The 19,771-nt window shown below is 45.3% G+C and overlaps 1 protein-coding gene across 2 annotated transcripts in view; it reads left to right on the forward strand.

Annotated features, from left to right (window-relative positions):
• The window catches only part of KAZN (kazrin, periplakin interacting protein), a 612,234-nt gene that overhangs the window by 559,698 nt on the left and 32,765 nt on the right, over positions 1-19,771 (forward strand). The window contains exons 7-10 of one of the 2 annotated variants that reach the window (XM_067567481.1): positions 4,946-5,135; positions 7,648-7,778; positions 11,708-11,758; positions 14,768-14,891. In XM_067567481.1, the coding sequence (XP_067423582.1) occupies positions 4,946-5,135; positions 7,648-7,778; positions 11,708-11,758; positions 14,768-14,891 (496 nt within the window). Of the gene's footprint in view, positions 1-4,945; positions 5,136-7,647; positions 7,779-11,707; positions 11,759-14,767; positions 17,494-19,771 lie in introns of those variants that run through there. The other variant, XM_067567480.1, reaches the window with a different exon arrangement.

A 19,771-nucleotide genomic window follows, 5' to 3' on the forward strand; every position in this document is an offset into this window, starting at 1 on the left:
TCTAAGAGTCTAGGTACGGCCTTGAGCTGCGAGCCCAAGCGTCTGCCCGTATCGATGCAGCTTATGCTGCTATTTGTAGCACGCGAGCACTAGCATGTGGCTATCCAAGACAGGAATTACACCTCCCAGCTGCAGTGGAGACATACCCTAGAAAACCTCAGCCCTTCCAGAGTCTCTGCCGTTAAGATGAATTGCGTACAGTTTGCTTTTGGTCTGATTCACTGTGACAGCCCCTGACTGGACACTTTCACCTTAGCAGATGGTCGTATGTTTCTGGTCCAGCAAACCTAGACAGGCTAGTTGAACCACCCTGGAAATGCACTTATAGAAGCGACGTTTCTGACTCATGCAGCCCTTTGAGATTCTCCTAACACTCATCATTTGCTGCCTTCGTGCTGTTGTACCCACCTGTGATGTGAACTCTGTTTCCCAGATGTTGAACAGCCTGCAACTTCCCTGATGCCCTGTCAAGTGGGAGGAGACTGGGGAAGCACAGTCGCTCTTCCTCACTTTCAATCAGTGTTTAGCAGCTTGGGTGCTAAACAATCTCATTTTGTTAAGGGGGTTGCAATACCAACCAAAGGTAGGAGTCCCACAAATTGACCCTCATTCAAAACCCTGCCTCGGAAAGGGAAAACAAAACCGTCTCCTTGGAACCATTTTGTTTGTCTAATTTCTCTGCAGATCGGCGTGGCGCTGGAAGCCCAAGGTGAATGTCATTGAAATTAGGCACCCTTCTTAGTTGTATGTCTGCAAGCTTCTTTGGGTGCTGTCTAGCCAGTGAATTAAGTAGATGAGGCAAAGAGTTGAAAGGGCATCTGGCAAACTTCAGTATGATATGTGAAATACATATGGATGTCCCCATTCCAGCTCATGCGTGGGAACCGGGCGGGCACACACATCCCTACCTATCTAGACCAATACTGCCGTGACTGATGCCTTCAAAAAGCTTACAGGTCTCAAACAGATGCAGACACTGACACATACCCACATCACAACTCCTAAGCAGCCGTATGTCCCCACTGTAATACACAAGTCCATTCGTCCCGTTACTTATATATACTGTGCTGGAGCTATTCAAACACATACCAGGGTATCCATAACCCGGTTCCTTTACAGTTCCAATCACGTGTCCATAGACCCACACGCCTCCCATACCGCTACCCATATATGCCTACATATTCTTCAGCATTTGGCTCTAAAATCATAAGCAGGCTGGTTCTCAATTGCCTCCTGTGTTTTCATTGTTCAAAGCCAATTTCTGCCATAAAACACAAATGACAGCTGGACTTGCAGTCAATTTTTTCCCCAGCTTAGAAACATTCCTTGGTATTAAATAAATACATCACAATTCGTTGTGCGTTGATTCACCTTGCACTGAATACATTTCACTGTGCCCAGTCACTGCCTAACTGCGACACCTAGTGTTCAAAGCCTGACTGGGGTTCACGTGTCTGAATAGACTAGACAAATGGTTAGCTGTTTCTCCAGAAGGCAGACCGGGTAGCTCAGAGAGAAGGAATATTGTGGTTTTTTTTATCACCTTGCTGAAAAAGGAACATGCTTCCCAATCCAGGCAGCAGATCTAAGGAAACGGCACTGTAATGATTTGTATTATCATTATTGGACTGTGTGTTGAGAGCTAACTATGCCTTTCTTGGACCTGGGTGTAGAATACACCTGAACGTTTCCAATGTAAGGCCAGAATTCTGTCATGTTTAATCACGGCGAGCACCTGGCTTTGCAGTTCTCTCCACTGAAGACAAGGGGGCTATTTGCAAGTTAGCCATCACTCTTCATGAGTAAAGGGGGAAGAATGGGCCCAGAGTAATTCATGTTTAAGGACTAAAGCTAGAGATTTTATAGCATCTGACTGGTAATGGAGCTTAATAACATTGGGCAATGATATTATATAGGTGAACTCACAGCAACCAATGTTTCTGGCAAGTATTTTTGTAAAGGAGTTTACAACCTTTATAGCACTTTGACAAGAATATCTGGTCAATAACTGTCATAGTTGTACAGGTATGGTGGTTTTTTTACCTATTTAACTCCCAAGGATAAGAATGTGTGATATACATTGCATAGACGGTGCTCTGCTTTTCAGACAACTTCTCTTCTTTGTTAATTATTAAAACATTAATAATCTCCAGCGTAGCGCCGTCGGCTTCGATGGAGCTACACCGATGTGTACCAGGGAGTGCCTCATATGAGTTCCACCCCAGCCATGTCTGCATTATTTGTAGCACATTTTCAGCTTGCCAGTCTAACCGTAATCCAGGGGTGTTTGCTTACTGGAGGTTGAACCAGCAACGTGCTTGCATTCTGATCATTGCCTCCATAGTCCAAAAGGTGCCTCATTTACTCGCTTGAAGGGATGCCATCTTTCGACCTGGAGAAAAGAACCTAGTCTTTCACTTTGCAGCCGTCTCTGGCGACTGTGCACGCACTCCATGCTGGGACATCAACCAACACAAATTTCACTCAGTAGCTCGCCACAGCCCCCTTGAAAACAGCAGGGGGTTGCGCAGCTGTAAGAGAGGCGAGTAGGATTTGAAGCAACAGAGTTGTACAGGTTAGCGTTGGGCAGAGTTCCACCTGCAGAATTTTGATTGGAGGTGAGGCGTGAGAAGGGAAGTACCCAACTTAGAGACTCAGACCCCAGATCCTCAAAGATAGTTGGGCACCTGTCTCCCCTTGAGGATCTGGGCTGGGAGTTAGGAAAACTCTCTTTATTCTTGTACACCAAGCCTGTGTGAGGCAGAAATGACTTAGACACCAAGAACATGGAACCTCCCAATAATGTATTTTCACAGAGTCGAAAAGCACTATTAAACATTTTCACCAGGGCATTTTGTTGAAAATGTGCTTTTAAAAACGAAAAACTGCTTATGGGCCGAGGTCTTGTGTGCATGGGCAGGCTGCAGACTGGAGCACCCTTTTATAGCTGACTTGTAAACCCTTGGAAATCAGGTTTTGTAATGGAAACGCTGACGGACCCTGAGCTGTAGCAGCACTGCTGGCAACTTGTGCATGTTCCTTGAGATGGGCCGTTGTACATAATGTTCCGTTGCCTTTCAGATCTATGTATATTTTATTTCTGGGACATATTATCTTGTATTTATATGCAAATTCCACCCGCTGTTACAGATATCCTTCTACCTAGGTTTTTCCACAAAAGCAAAACCTACGGAAGACCTGGGCTATATGAGACTTACTGATACACAGATTTACAGTCCGCGTGTGCTGTGTGTTTTGCTGATTCCTAACTGCTCTACTGGCAGCATAAGAGCAGCACTCAGAAGTCACTTTCTTAGCATTAAATTGAGTTTGGTAGAACAGATTAGACAAAGCAGTAGTAGGATGCCCGGGGGTTGGAGGGAGGAGGAGGAGAGGGAGAAGGAAGGTGGGATTGGATGTATAAGAAAGTTTGGGTTTTGTTTTAATCCTATTATACAGTCTCTCTTTTCCCTGCTTGTAGTCAGTGGGAATATCATATAAGTAAGGTGAGTATTGGTTCAAAAGCTACAAAAAATATAGGTCGCGATTTCATTGGTTTTCTCTTCCTCTTTAGTTTTTAAAAAGTGAATCACTTACCAATAATGATTCTTCCCCAAGGACACGACCCAGAGCCCATCAAAGGGAAGACACTTATTGACTTTGGATCAGGCATGTAGGAGCTGATCCTGCACCCACTGACTTCACCGAGAGCAGGATTGAAGAAGAAACCAAAGAAACCCAAAGAAACTCATCGCAGGCTCAGTGCCAAGAAGCGCAAACTCTTTTTGAACCTTAAGACCGAATTCATGGCCTACTGTTCCCCTCAAGTACGAGCGAAGGCACCACATCATTTGATGCAACAGTCAGTCTTGATGTAGACCCTGGGCCTTTAATCTGATCACTGAGATACCTTTATACCCGCACAGAGTCCCAGGGAAGTCAATGGGGCTTCACACAGGCATAAAGGGGCCACAGGCAGGGATCAGAATGCAGGATCGGGCCTTTAGCAAGTTACATCTTGAGTGACCGGAAAAAACCCAACCAGCCTATGATTTCCAAGGCACTTTAGAAATAGTCTATAAATGTTCCTAGGTACGAAACAGCAAGTGAATCATGAGAACTATTCTCCGCTGGCTAATTAAAGGAACAGTCAAGCAACAGGCACATCTTCAATTGGAATTTTAAAGTTATTTTTACTTTGTAGATGCTTCTGCTTAATTTTTCAAAAAAAAAAAAAAAGCAAAATATTGGCTAGGGAGAAGCGTCCCTGCCATTCTCTGAGCCTGCCGAGTCCATTGGGAACAGCGGAAGAACAAACAGGCCTGTTTAACACAGCTGAACCAAAGCCAACCGCTGGCTTTCTCTGTGTGCCTTTGCCTTTCTTCAGGAAATTTGGCACCACTTGCTGAATAATTCACTGACTCCTGTATTTGCAGGAACAGCTGTTTCAGTTTTTGCTCCAGGTTTCTCTCTAAGGTAAATCACACACTAACACTTTGTTGTGCTGTTTTTGTTTTCTTTGTGATGGCCAAATAGGTTTGACTTCAAGTGGCCAGTTTACCCCCAACTCAATCACTCCTGCTTAGTCTTACATGGTGGCTGCAAGAAAACTGGGGCTGGCTTCCCAGCTCTGAACAAGTGCACGTTTTGTTTTGCACGAGATTAAACCTAAAGGGTAGTTGCTTGCATTTGGAAATTCTTGGCAAGTTTTGGTTTGTTATTTGTTATTGTTGCATCGTTGGCAGCACACAGATCCTGCAGAAGAATTAATTATCAACCTCGGGAAAAGAAACTTAGTAGCAGCACCTACGCCATATTCTCTCCTTTGAGGGTGAAATTCACTCCTGTGCATTGTGCTAGCCCTTCTGCATAGGGGAATTGAACTCATTGCAATCTGAGTGCTGTCTTGAAAGAAGTGTTTCACTGTCCTGTGTTTTCCCATCAGGCCAAGCAGTCCTTAGCCACGTTAACCAAGGATGTCCCCAAGCGTCACTCCTTAGCCATGCCAGGCGAGACGGTGTTAAATGGGAATCAGGAATGGGTGATGCAGGCGGATCTCCCGCTCACAGCTGCTATCCGGCAGAGCCAGCAGACACTTTACCATTCACACCCCCAGCACTCAGCAGACCGACAAGGTGAGCTCCAAGCCAACAGCAAACCCCTTTGGGAACCCTCTGTGATTTCTTCTGCCTGTAAGATGATGGCGTTCTTCAGAAAGTCGAGCAGCTCCTTGTCCCAGTAAAGGGTTAGTCTTGTGTGTTGTGGCAGGGAGGGGAATGAAGCTTTGTATGCCTCCACTCTAATGAGAAGAGGGCATAGCAGATTTAAATACATACAAGGGTTCTAGAGGCATGGGGCCAGATCCCCAGGTCATGAAATTTGGCATAGCCTCACTGAAGCAAGTGTATCTATGCCAGTGGCTGAGGCCCAAAGACTTGAACCAACTTTTATTTGAAGCTTTAAAATTTCCCTTTTGAATATCCACAATTTTGATTCATTTTAAAATTGGGGTTTATCTTTCGCACTCAGGCTTTTCGCTGTATTCCCCTTTCAGACAAGGTGTAAACCTGAGGACTTGACCACACTTGTGGTCACTGAAGTCCTAGGATTCTTTTGAATCCCACCTAAGATGATTATGTTCTGGCCCCCAGAATCTCTCTTGCGGTATCCAATGGATATGCAGCATTCTTTGTGACTTCCTGTGGTAAGATGATATGTAGCGTTGCAATGCCCCGTTACAGTTGCTACCCTTCACCCCAGAGGTTGGCTGAGTTTCAGTGGTTGGGTTTGTGTCATCCCCCGCTATCTCTTTCCTGTCCCATCCAGATGTTGAAAGGCTTAATCAATGCCTTGTTGTAAAGCACAGGGAGATGTTAGGAGAAGGGGCATTGTGGGAAGAGATGAGCTGGTTCTGCCCTCTGTGGTACAAGTCCCTCCCCTGTTTTGACAAGGGCAAGCACGTAAGCAACCTGACCAAGTCTCAAAATACAGATTCAGGTCAGACCCAGGCCTCTACGCATCCTCCTCCTGTGCATAACCTCACCTTCCCCTGTGCCTTCAAATTGCTGACTCTGTGCTTGCTGGGCAGCCTGATTAACCCATCCCCTTCCAGGGAGCAGCATTAACTCAGTTTCAGAGCAGCAGGCAAGAGTAAAGTGAAGCTAATATCGGAATTGTCATTATTGTCTCAAACTATGGAGTAGCATTCTGGGTGTTGGGCTAGCCTGGAGGACCTCTCACAACGTGTAGGAGGATGGAAGAAACCAGCAATGGATTAGCCTGTGTCATCATCTGAAGTGTAATAAATTCCAACCAAAAATGTGTGCAGACAGATTAGTGCTTGAACGCTGTGTCTGGCAAATGGGACCAGCTAACAAACTTGTGGGGCAAGTTGTTTTAAAGGGACAATATCAAGATTAAATGTATATATTTGAAAACAAACAAATAATCTTCCCGTTTTACAAATATCAGCCTAGATTATTGATAGAGTAAATTCATTCAGCTGTAACAGTGAAATTAGTCTGGGCGGTTTTTGAGTCTCTCACAACAGCACCATTCTCTTGGGTTGGATTTCACAGTATTGCAAGGGACCATCTGGATCTTAAAAAAGCAAACCTGTTACATTTATTAATATTTCTATTCATCCTCTGCCTTTTCCCCACAAAAATGGAGGTTGGTTACTGTAACTGGAGATTCTTTGAGATGTGTGGTCCCTATCTGGATTCCAGATGTGGGTGCACATGTGGGCCATGCACCGGAGCTGGAACTCCATCCTCCAGCAGCACCAATCTCTTCATTTTGCCAAGATAGGAGCCCAAAGCTTCCCACTTGCCTGCTGTATCGCTAATAAATAATGTGATCTCTGACCACTGTATCTCATTACAGAAAAGAGATGCAAGAAGTCTCCTCTTATTTACACCACTACCCAGCAGCTAGGGACATTAACAGTTATTCACTATTCTTTATTTTAGTAGCACCGAGAAGTCCAACCAAAATCAAAGCCCTGTTATGCTAACGCTGGGCAGATGCCAAATATGGATGAGAGAGTACCTGCCCTGGAGAGCTTACAAATTCTTGTCTACATACACAAGTTGTGCTCATTTAATTAATCGACAGGGCCTAAAGAAGGGGAGACCAAGGAACTTTACAGATAGGGAACGGAAGCACAAAGAAGCGTAGTGATTTGCCTACGGTCACATAGTTAAGTTGCGGCAGAACCGGGACCTGAACTCGGGTCTCTAGTCCAGCACCTGAACCATGAGACCATCACACCCTCTCTATCCCTTCAGCTGCCCCTCCAGAAGCTAGTCAGGATAGTAGATCTGAGCCATTATGGTGTGGTCTAAAGCATTCATCCAACATCCCAGCCAGCGACTGTCGATGTATAAATAGAGCACTGGAAAGAGCCAAATTCACAGCCAGAGAATGGTGTAGAAATGAATTCTGTAAGTATATTGCTAGATTTACATGTTAAATCCATACCTGAGCTCTCACCCTCATGCATAACCACCACACAATGCACCTTTCTGTGGGAACGTTGCTGCCAAGGTGTGTAGTATCCGGACTAAAGCAAAGCCCTGTACAGGGAGGGCATCAAGATGGAAATACTAATTCCATTGACACCTACCTCTGCTCCTTGCCTTCCAGCTGTCAGAGTGAGTCCTTGCCATTCACGGCAGCCTTCCATAATCTCCGACGCGTCGGCAGCAGAAGGCGATAGGTCATCGACACCAAGTGACATCAACTCGCCTCGGCATCGGACGCATTCCCTCTGCAATGTAAGGCGGTTGAGAAGGTCATTTGTGACTCCTAAAGCTGTCATCTTACCTGCTTACTCTTACCTGCTTGTCTTTTGTCACCCCTTCTTCTTCTAGGGCCTGATCCAAAGCCCACCAATGACAAGGCAAAGTCTCCCACTGGGCTTTCCATCAGGCTATTCATGTAAAAGCTGCATTTGAATGAGACTTTAAAACTACCCACATACCAACCAGGAGCTGATTCTCCACTGCCTGACTCTTTGTATGGTCACTTGCACCTCTGCAAAGTGAGTGTCCATGGCTCCCACGGTGGCTGGGGCAGTGTTTTGCTCCCACTTTCCTCTGGTGGCCATGTCCATACAAAGTACGAGGCAGTGGGAATCAAAGTCCTTCTTTTCAAGAGTTGTGCAAAAATGAGGCATCTCTTATTTTAGTAAAATGTCCTGAAGAAATGGCTATAATTTTGTTCCAAGCCATTATTTTTGCAGCTCAGAACATTGATTGAAAAGGGGTTTATTGAAATGGCAGTTTTCCTAACTAGACGTTCAGAATCTCTTGGGTTTCCATGGGAGGAACAAAGTTCAACAGAGTGAAAATTTAAAAATTAACTGAAATACTTTAAAACAGGTCCATTTTTGAGTTGAGCCTGGACTGAGAATTTAGCAAAAGGCTTCTCCCCTCAGGCTACGTTTTATAGGTGTTGATTGAATACATGCAGAGCTTTAAAGTTTCTCATGGTGTGAGACACCCCCCCCCCACCCCGAATCAATCAGAATTGAGCCACTTAGAGTGAGTTTCACTCTGAGCTTTCAAGTTTCTCTCAATCAAACTTGAGAGCTATGAACTCACATGAGCCAAAATGAAAAGATAATTTGTCAAACTCCCTGTGAACTGAAGTGGCACAGAGCTACTAGCAACAGCCATTGGGAAAACACACACTTGCAGCATTGGGAACAGAACCTAGCAACTTCCTCTCCAAAAGCATAGGCATGAGTTTAAAGGAGAATCTCCATCAGCTGACAGTATTAGGGCTTATACTTTCTCTAGCCACTAGAGGGAGACATAATCTCACACACATAGCTGGTGTAAATCCACATTTCTGCTCTCCTTTGAGGCTGATGTAAATCTACAGTAATTCCATCAGTGAGATTACTCTTGATGTAGAACAGTGTAAATGAGAGCAGAATCTGGCCCTTTGCATTCAACTTTTTTTAATTTGGGGGAGGGGACAAAAGAGAGAACTTCCAAACTGAGAGCAGCAACCTTTTCTACTAATGAAAGAAGCAAAGAAAGATAGGCGAGGAATCTGTTGCTTCATTATTGAGAGAATTGATTAAACTGGCTGAAGCAAGAGTATGGGGGAGAATATTTCCAAGTTCAATAGAGAAAATAAATTGGAAGGTGCTTCAAATATCCAAAGATTTCAAAGGGGTTACACTGTTAATGATGGAAGATATCCTGGCTAATAGAGGCAGATAAATATAACTTAATTCTAGGAGCGGAGTTCAGTGAGATATGAAACCCCTGCAGCATATGCTAACGAAGGCAAAGATATACGAATGAGAGAACAATCTCTAAGGCCCGCGGGCGATAGTGCCACTGCAATGAAGGAGAAAGAGATGGGGGTGGGAGGTGTCTGCGCTGTGCAGTGGTGAGAACAGTGTGTGAGGACTGGCTGGCTTGCTGTATCAATACCCAACCCTTTAGCTGTGGGTCACCAGTTAAAGTCCAGCTCACGTCTGTAAGTCAGCAGCTGATAGCTGTGGAGTGACCTGTGTGAAATGAGTGGGTTGCGTTCATCTAGCCCCTAGGGGTGTCAGCATCTTCAAAGCCCACCCTCACAGCTGAGACTCACTGAGCCTCTCGTTGGCCCAGCTGGCAGGGAGACCAAGGGGGTGGGTGGTATAAACTCTCTCTTAGGGCTTGTGAGCAGATATCCCGATTGTATAGGGACAGTCCCGATATTCGGGGCTTTTTCTTGTATAGGCGCCTATTACTCCTCCACCCCATCCCGATTTTTCACACTGGCTATCTGGTCACCCTATCTACATATGAAAGTTAATCCAGAATAAAGTATGCCATGAATTCAAAGCAGATGAACTATTCCTGATTAACTCCATGTGTGGACCCTCTCATTCCAGAATACAGGCTTGTTTAGACAAACAGTTCATGGCAAGCTGGGTTGTAAATCTACCTCTTCCTAGCCTCCCACGCACTGTCTCAAATGGACCCTGCGGCTGTGCACCAACAGTTCCTTTGTGTGCTATGATCTGCCCCACTTGGAAATGGGAGCAGCTCAAAGTGCACTGGGGAATTTTCAGTGCATGACAGCAGCGTCCAAGACAGCCAGTTAGTGTGTGGCAGGCTAGTGCCGGGTAGATTTTCACCTCAGTTTACCAAGCACTAATGGTTCATGTAAACAAGGCCGAAGAGTGCCTGACTCCAAGTTTGCTTCGTTTTACTACAGAAAGGACCACTTGGATTAAACTAATTCAGAATAAGGCCCTCTTATTCTGGAATGAGGGCATCCACACATGGAGTTAATCAATAATAGCTAATCTGGAATAACTCAGTGTAGACAACTAACTTCTAGTGACTAGATTAATTTGTGTGGCTTTTGTGGTTTCGCAGTCATGCTCACACACACGTTCATCTCAGTGGTAGCTTTTTTTTCACTCACTAAGTTAGTTAATAAAGGATGGTGCTTCCTAGCTGGGTCTAAACTGAGGTATCTTCCCAAATCCTTGTGCAAGCTATTAACAAGGTTGTTTCCCTTTTGGGTCCTGAACCATTTCCACATAAAGCATCTAGCGCCCTGTATAAATAATAATGATTTGTTACTAATTTGTGATAGAGCCAGGCACATCCCCCCTCCCTAACGAGGGGTTTGTTTCAATCCGCCTCGTTACATTTTTGCTTGGCCAGTTACATCCAGTATCTGTGGCATTTGAATCAAGATGCGAGGCTGAAAGGATATGAGTTGAGAGCAGAGCTCAGGCTAAGGGAGTGTAAGTTGCTATCAACCGCACGCTGAGAGGGGTGTAATAAAGAACTGAGAAAAGGTTGGAAACTTCACAGGTCCATCTCCACACTTCAATTCAAGCCAACTCCTTCCTTCTTCTTCTAGTCACTTGGCATGTATGTTTCACCAATGCATGCGCCTTCACACCACAGCCTAACACGAATTAATGTGCCAATCTGTGTCATTTCCTATACCGGTCCAGAACTAATGGTGTTAGCCCCTGGCCAACAGGCAGAGGCAGACCAACTCGGAACAGCATAAATGGTGGCTCCGCATTAACCTTTTCCTCTTTAGTTTCTTGATCGGACACCCAAAGGGCAAAGGGACCCGGACCCAAATGTCGGCGTTCGTCTGGATTTTATTTTTGTTACTAAGGAGGGTTGGAAGGATGTGTCTGGGCCCCGATGACAACCCAGAAGTTTGGGTGTGTCTCAGAACTTCTTTGGTTTGCAAAGATGGGGTGGAATTTTCATGAGACAAAGGTGGAGGAGTAAAGGGAACAAAGGGTTAAATTGATCTTGTCTCCGTTCAAGAGCGTTTGGTTGAGTTCAGTGAATTCTCGTTGTTTCTAAACTGATTCACCCTTCTTTATTCTGAGATTCTGGTTTTCCAAAAGCCATGTTTGAATTTCCCTCTTGGTTGCGTTTAACCTATCTGCCTAGTTTATGTGGCTATAAAATAACAGGAGAAATACGGTTTTACCTGCCTCGGCATGATCTGCTCTTTCCTCAAACCCCTCTTCAACATTAAACAGCAGCACCTTTGCACCAGCTCATGCTCTGATGCCCAGAAATAAGCAGGATTTCCGCAGGGAAAGCTTTGGGCTGTTCATTTATAGCCACAGGCCAGTTTTGCTCTAGCTGTGCTATGGGGTACCCAGGGCTGTGTTTATGCTGTTTCAATATGATCTGTCTCCTTCTACCGGTAGGGGGATAGTCCTGGACCGGTACAGAAGAACTTGCACAACCCAATTGTACAGGTAGGAAACTGATTGCCTTTCTCAACCAATCTCCTAATGAAATACCGTTTGTGTGTAGCGTGGTTCGCGCACACACACACACACACACACACACACACGAAGCAGAAGCTACAGTCATGTGAATACTGAATAGGACACATGCAGGTATATATGGAGACCACCATAGGCAAGATCCACCAGTGTTGGAAATGGGCCTGAATCAAAACCTTGGATCTAGCAGCCCTGAACTTAGGCTCCAGATCCAAACTTTGTGACTCAGGCTCACTTGTAGTAGAGGAGATGGGAGAAGAGCTCAGTCACCACGGGAGAGAGTGATTAATGCTGCCGAAGCTGACAGGTGTAGGGAACAGCGCTCGCCTTTTTTAAAGAGGGCAGCTACATCCCTTAGGGCAGAGGTTCCCAGACTATGGGGCGGGGCATATTCAAGTTATCTGGGGTGCATGAAGACTTGGGGGGGGGGGAGCCACGCTGAAAGGCTGAAGTCAGGAGGGGCAGGCTCTGTGCAGGTCTCGGCTAGCATGACCAGGCTCCCTGCCCGCCTCTCTCCCCGCCCCTGCTGCAGCTGCATCAATCACCAACCAGCAGTGATGCTTCTCTTCTGGGGACATTGGCAGAAACTCTGTGAGCGGGGCGGCCATGCCCCGGGGGTACTGACCCCTCCCCACCCCCTCACCAGGCAGAGCCCCTTCCTGAGCCTGGCCCTTCCTGGTCCCCTCAATTGCCACATGATTAGTACCCCCAATCCCCTGTGGACTGGGCCCCCCATCCCTGGCCCCTGTGGGTACAGGGTACTCCTCCCTAACCCTGTTAAAAAGAGGGGTGTGTGTATGGGACGTGAATCTCTGAAGTGGGGCTCAGCAAAAAAAAGTTTGGGAACTTCTGGGATTATAAATAATGGAGGGGGCATGACCGATTCCATGAATGACAAGGGCAGGGCACGACGGAAAAGGTTTGTGCGTCACTGCCTTCGGAGCTTGCACTGGTGTAACTGCACTGCTGCCAATTTCCTTAGCAGACAGGGCCTTAAATGCACTCTGGAACAAGTCCGGTTCTTTTGTGACTGAGTTGCACACAGTGAAAAGGGCTGGTGAGGAACGAGCTGCTGGAACTGGGGTTGGACACAGCTTTTTAACTTCAGGACACTTTTGTTTTGAAAGAGAGTTTCACGTAAACCACGCATGGCAGTCTACAAAGCAATGGCTGATCTATCCCCAAGTTAGAGCCCGTTGCTACTAAAGAAAAACGAGAGGGGAGAAGGTTGCTGAGAGAGAAGAAATGGTTAAACCACCTTCCTTTAGACTCAGGGCTTTCCATTCCCAAGGGTTGGTGTGAACGTCGCCTTTGGTTTTGAGCTATGGAGGCTTCACGTCCCTGGGAGGTTTGGATTGCATGAGCCCCAGTCGTCCTTGAACTGTGGGGTGTTCCAGACACAAATATAAATGGGCTGCTCCAAACACTGACACCCCCTCCAGGAATACTTGTGGTGGTCCAAAGCCAGGTGTAATAACTTAGCCCCAGATCCTCAAAGGTACTTAGGTGCCTTACTTCCACTGGTTTCAATGGGAGTTAAGCACCTAAATTCTTTTGAGGGGAATCTGGGCCTTAGAGTCCCGGCTCTGGTTTGAATAAACCCAGATCTTCAAGGCAGAGCTTAGTCAAACTACTCTCATATTTTACCCTCAAAAACGATGCATTTTGCACTAAGACCTGAGTGAAATCCTGGCCTCCTTGAAGTAAAGGGCAAAACTCCCCTTGACTTCAGTGATTTCATCCCATAAATCCTCCCAGGTTTGCTCAAACGTTTCCCTACGCTTTCTGTCGAGCTGGTCCAGGTTTTGAGCTTGTTCTGTCTTGCTCTAGTGCTTTACTTAGGTTGAAAAACAGGGAGCCAACTGTACAGGGTTATGTAAAAGTGCTTCTGGCGTGGCTGCATTCTGCAGAAAGCAATGCCCTGCATTTAAGAAAACAAGAACTTCCATCATGTTCATCTGAAATCCTCTCCCCATGCACCACCCTGTCAGAGTCTCTCTGAAGCATCCCTTCCCCTTGAAGCTCCAGTCTTGCTGGAGTTGAATGAGCAAGATTGGATCCCAATTCCTTAGTCTAGGGTTGGTTGCTTTAGTATTGTAGGAGAGGGGGTTATTGAGGTGGGAATCTTTTTCCTTCTCTCTGCTCCTGGAATGTATTAGCCGCTGCTGCCTTTTCACAAAGTTCTATTAATTTTAATAACCTCTCTAGTGCATGGATACAGTGTAAATAAATACTATGGTTATTATTTAGGATAAGTGATGGTCCAGGTGCAAGATCCAAACCAAAGCCCAATTAGCCTTCAGTGACATCAGATTAGCCCCTTATTAATTTCATCACATTTTAAAATACACCCAAAGCCACCCACCCACTGCCCAGGGTGTCTAAACTGTAAATGAAAAACTACAACTTAAAGATAGGCAAGGGACGGCCCACAAACATCTCCACCTCCTCACGCAGGCTCCTCCACCAGCCTTAACCAAGATGGGCTTGCAGCTTGCCTGAAAGATCAACAAATCCAGGCTCTTGTGGATCCATGGGTTGGGGAGCAAATTCCAAAATTGAGGACCTCTGCCAGCAGCTCCCTCGTTTCCATTGCAAGAGTTCCAGCTTGAGCGCTTTTGTTGATCTCAGAGGCGTTCTGCCTGCCTGCCTGCACCATCCCCCTGTCCTAGTTATCAAGGCTGAGATATTTAATTTGGATGTACATGGGCTTCCCAGTCCCTTAGATGGAGATTTTTGAATGCTACCATTTTAGGATTTTAGCCTGCTGCCCATCACCATAGCATCTGGGCACCTTCCACGTTAAATCAGTGGCTATCGCAAGGTCCCCAGTGGTCTCCATGGAATCTCTGGAACTTCTCCCTTCCCTCTTAGGGTTGCTCGCCCCCCCCCCCCCCCCCTAACATCTGAGCACCTTCTCTCCCCAGATCGTTGTAGATGCTCATGTTCTTTCCCCTTTCTTCTCCCTCCGCTTTGCAGTCTCTAGAGGACCTGGAAGACCAAAAACGAAAAAAGAAGAAAGAGAAGATGGGATTTGGTTCTATCTCCAGGGTATTTGCCAGAGGAAAGCAGCGGAAATCCCTAGACCCGGGCCTCTTTGATGGTACTGCTCCCGATTATTACATAGAGGAAGACGCAGACTGGTGACCCCTCCCCTCCCCAAGCTGGTAGCTTGCCTCTCTCTGCTGCCGGTGTGCGTGCGTGGGCGTGTGGCTTGTGTGTGTGCGCGGATGCATCTAACTCAAAAAGAAAGTGAGCCTTTTCCTCTGCGTCGCCACTTCTGTAACTGATGTACATACTACAAACAAAGCCTGTGTGTGAATATGTTAACTGTCGTCTTTGGAGCGATGCGGTCGTGTTGTAACCCTCTCGTTTTGTTTCTATATTTGTTTTGGTTTGGTTTTTTTATTTTTATTTTTTTTGTTTTTTTTTTTTTTGTTTGTTGTTCTTAATGAAACTTGAAACTTGAAGGACTGCTGTGTATTTGTAAATAACAAAAATATTGTGCACTTTGTGCTTGTGACGTCTCTTGTCCAAAAACGCTGTTTTCCTGAGCCCATCATGTCGGTGCATTCTGTATCTGGTATGTTCTAAAAGTCAGGAGTTGCAGGGGACAGTGTCCAATTCACAGGGTGCACCTGAGTTACAAAAAACATTAGGCTCTGCCTATCCAGAAAGACCTTAAAATCTCACTCAAGATGATGTCTTCCTGGCCAAAATCTCAGGAGGCAACACTGTTCTCCTTTTAATGCCTGCCTGCCTGCCTGGAATAATGGTTTAACTTTCCTTTGATTGTTTAGTTTAATTTATTTGCACAAATCAGAAGAGCTATTCTAACTAAATTATTGCGTAAAGATTGGAATTTATATTTTTCCACAATGGTTTGGATGGGGGCGGGTGGGGGTAGAAGGGTGTGTTTATACTGTACTGTTCTATTAAACTGCTGCCTGCAGAACTAGGGTAGGGTTGGGTAGAAGGTGAGAGAATCAGTTTTTCTATTTCTGTCGTGTTTTTCCAAATGAAGTTCTGTTGTATTTCTCTCTGTCTCTCATGCTTACATGGTGTACATCCCCAATCCTGCAGTCAGTCCTGACAGCAGGATCGGGGACCCAGATTGCTATACAAGACGTCTAACCTGGTCAGATAGCTGTAAATATCTTTATCTAAACTATAAAAAAAAAAATGCTTAACATATTGGAAAAAGAGCAACATAGATATTTATTTGAAATAATGTGGAGGAAAATGTTAGACTGCCAAGCAGACTGGAGCTTTCGGCACTGCATATATTTGGAAGGAAGCACTGACCTTTGCTTTGATTGTATTTTCTGTCCACAGAAACATACAATTCGTTTTTGCCTCATGTCTGCAGTTTTTCCTAGATACGGTGTTCATTTAATTTATTAATAAGAAAGGGGGCTAAAGCATGTCTTAAGGAACCAAGGCCTGGATACAGCAATCCATCTCTTCGCAGGAAAGTGGTTAAGTAAATCCCACTGACTCCAGTGTGACTTAAACACCTGCTTAAGAGTTGTGCGCTTTGTCGAATGGGAAATGGAGACTTCAGCGTAGAGTAGGGAGTGAGTCCACATGCCTGTAAATATCAGGAAATAGCTTAGATCAGACACTTGGGGAACGCTGGACAACTGTTCTGGATCCAACGTTGTTAAATCGGTCCTGGGATATTTATTTTGTCTGTAAGAAAACTGGTCTGGGTCTGAGCTCCTCTTGTCATTGGTCCCACAGTGCAGCAGTCTAATAGCTTTGGCACCCCAGGAAAGCAAAGCTGGCAGTTGCCTCTCTGAAACCCTTCTTCTGCGGGCGTTGTTTCCTTCTCACTCTGCTTCACAAGCAAAAACGCATGTGCATTTTGTAAAGATCAGGCAATTTGGTACAGTTGCTGCTTAAACCATGTCTGCTCAGTCTCTTCTAAATTCTAGTTTACTTGGGGGGGAGATTTTTGCAAGAGCGCCTAAAAGATTTGTAAGCACAAAGCTCACTCTTTTTGCTGGGGGCTTGTGCTCCTAAACCCATTAGGCTCTTTTCAGAATCTGTGATTTTTCTCTGTCCACTAACCCGCACAACTATGTGGTTACTACAAAATCCAGCGCGTTGTGCTTTAACGCTTCCCATGCAATTTTACGTTCTTAAAAATTTAATAAGATTATTTAATAAAATATTGTGTATTTTTTTTAAATTCCTTTAAGTGCACCCTGTTTGAAAGGGATATTTTGTCTTTAATTATGAAACTAAAAAACAAAATACCACCATGCTCCATTTCCTTCTAACAGAATGAAGTGGAGAAACCACAGGGGGTTAGGGAAAGTGGCTTTAAATACCTGCTCTGTTTTGCAATGGGATCTGTCTTAAATCGGGGGGCGAGGAGAACTACCCTGTGGCATCTTTCTCTGCAGAGGAACATTTTAATACATTTTCCCCCTCTTGTGTTTTTATAATTTAAAAACAAGCAAGCAAAACTCCTGGTTATTTTAGTAGTTTCCTTTTCATTTCAGCTTTTCTAAATTAATTCTAAAAAAGTTACTAAGAGGATGATTTATTTAAAAGAGAACTACAATTAATAGCATATGAATTATGGGTAACATTAGATTTAACTTTTCCCCTGTGAGTGGGGAAGAGTCCTTGAAGGCATGGATGCAAATATAAAAATAGAAAAAAAAATCTAAATAAAGCTTATTTTAAAGTATGAATGAATTCTATGTGATTTAATTGTTTCTAAGTTGTGTTTGCTAGGCCTGGATCCTTGGCTGTTCCAGGTGATTAAATGTGATCCTATGTATTGTCATGTCCCGTAATACAAATTAAGTATTTATACCACTTGTCACCAGGGTAGTTGAAGCTCGGCTATTTGTTATTTCCTCAGACCCAGAGTTTGTCTAATACAGTGATTTCTTCCGAGCCAGTTAGGAAGGATATGAAGTTTCAGAAACTTGACTCAACGCACACATCCAAAGCAATCGCGGCTTTGGAATCCAGTGACTGATTCTTTTAGGTAGAGTCCAAGATTGTCAAAGAACGGTCTGGGGAGGGGGAGTGAATTGATGCATATAGACAATAACTTTCAGTTCCTCTTCGAAACTCACCTCCACTGTCCAGCGTGTCCCAGCCCTTAGTGTAACACCTCCTTGTGGCTGTGTCCACCTTAACACAAGGGGTGGGGGTGGAGTTCATGACTTGCATATGAAAAATGATATATTTAAAGCCAGATCTTCCCTAGACAGGACAGCAAGGTGGAGGGAGCAGAGACTCTGCCCACTGTCATCTGCTTCAAGAAGCCCTGGCCAGGAAAGAATTCCCATGGGAGCAGACACTCTCAAATCTGCCTTGCTTGTCCTCTGAGCAGGGAAAACATGCATACGCAAAATCAATGCGTACTAGTGCTTGCTGCTTATGGCAGGATAAATGCCAGCGAACCAGGGGGGACTAGCCACACCCCAACTCATAGGCCACACCCTCTTGAGGCTATAGTTTGTAGGTTAGCCTAGCTGTGAATCACTATCAACCTCTTTCTCCTCATTACGTGCTGGATTGTGTATCTGATATCAGGTACAGCAGTTTAGGACTGCCCTGGCTTTCACAAAACCTGCGAGGAATGGAAATGCTTCCCCCATTTCCTTTTTAATTTCCACCCCAAGGTTTGGATGGACCTGACTATTCCCCCGGTGGTGCTGCAAACCCAAACGTAACAGCATGGTTAGCTAGGAAGTGAAATCGGCTACAAACAGAAGCTGAAACTGACTGGTCTAGTTTCATCCTCCACACTGAGCAAAATGCAAAGAAGAACCAAAACAACTGAAAGAACTATGCTGTTAAAACTTTTTTTTCTTTTACAACCCAAGATAGAGGGAGTAACATGAGACCAAATTCACCCACTGCCCGTCATTCTAAAGGTCTATGGCACCTCTTACCTCATATCAGAGCACCTCTCAATCAAATGTATGTATCCCAGCCTAGCATCCTGACCACTGGACCGCATGCTCCATCTCAACTAGAGGGGGGGGACAAGATCCCAAAGCAACACAATGGCCCTATCTGCCCCTTGCTCTCTCATAGAACTGAAGGGGAGAGGAAGTGGGGCGACTTGGGGAGAATGTGGGGCCAGATGGGAATGAGTGGGGAAAAGGGAAATGCAGATTTAGGTGGAGAAAAAAGATATTGTCGCGAAAACTGCAGAAGGAAAGAAGATGCGTGAGAGTAACGGAAGGAAAGGGAGAGGATGTAGAGAAAACCTGACTCTCTTTTACTTCAGGGGAAACTTTAACTGGGCTGGCTTTGGATGTATTGAATATTGTCGCACTCGAGTTACTCAGCAACATGCAAAGTGCCAGCAGGCAAATTAACTTAGGGTTCGTAGAGGAGAAGTAGGAAATATTTACCTAGGGCAGGTGAATCTGGCACTCGCGGGGAAAGCTGCAAATCCCAAACAGCATTCTTTACCACTGAAGATAGATGAGGACGGGCAGGCTGTGGCCACCAGAGAGAAGAGGGCCAGGAGGAATTCCACACAGCTAGAAGTTTCCAATTGATACCAGTTCCTCGGCATGGAACCTGAAGAAGATACCACCCAAGATCCAGTTGGTCCAAGGGAACGGAGAGAAGTATGGGACATACCTGTGGATGGCAGTTCTGCCCAACCTGTAAGAAAAGCTAGCTTGCCCACAAAGAGTTCTCCAGCCATCCAAGGAAGACAGATGATCCTTGTTTGGGGATTCAATGCTCAGAAGAATTGAAAGAGCATTCTGCAAGGGACAAGCAGACCACAGGACAGTGCACTGTCTTCCCGGAGCTGAGGCATGAGATGTCACTCTAAGATTGAATAGGCTTCTGAAGACAAAGGGTCAGGATCCATTGGTGATGGTTCATATCGACACCAATGGCAGGGCATTGAGGGATATCTTACAGATAGCAGATCACTTCAGAGAACTCGGAAGCGTGCTGAAGCAGAAGAATGTTTAAGTGATCTTCTTT

Source organism: Emydura macquarii, unplaced genomic scaffold, assembly GCF_026122565.2.
Source record: "Emydura macquarii macquarii isolate MOO-44397 ecotype Brisbane River unplaced genomic scaffold, CSIRO-AGI_Emac_v2 contig_2768, whole genome shotgun sequence".
NCBI lineage: Eukaryota > Metazoa > Chordata > Testudines > Chelidae > Emydura > Emydura macquarii.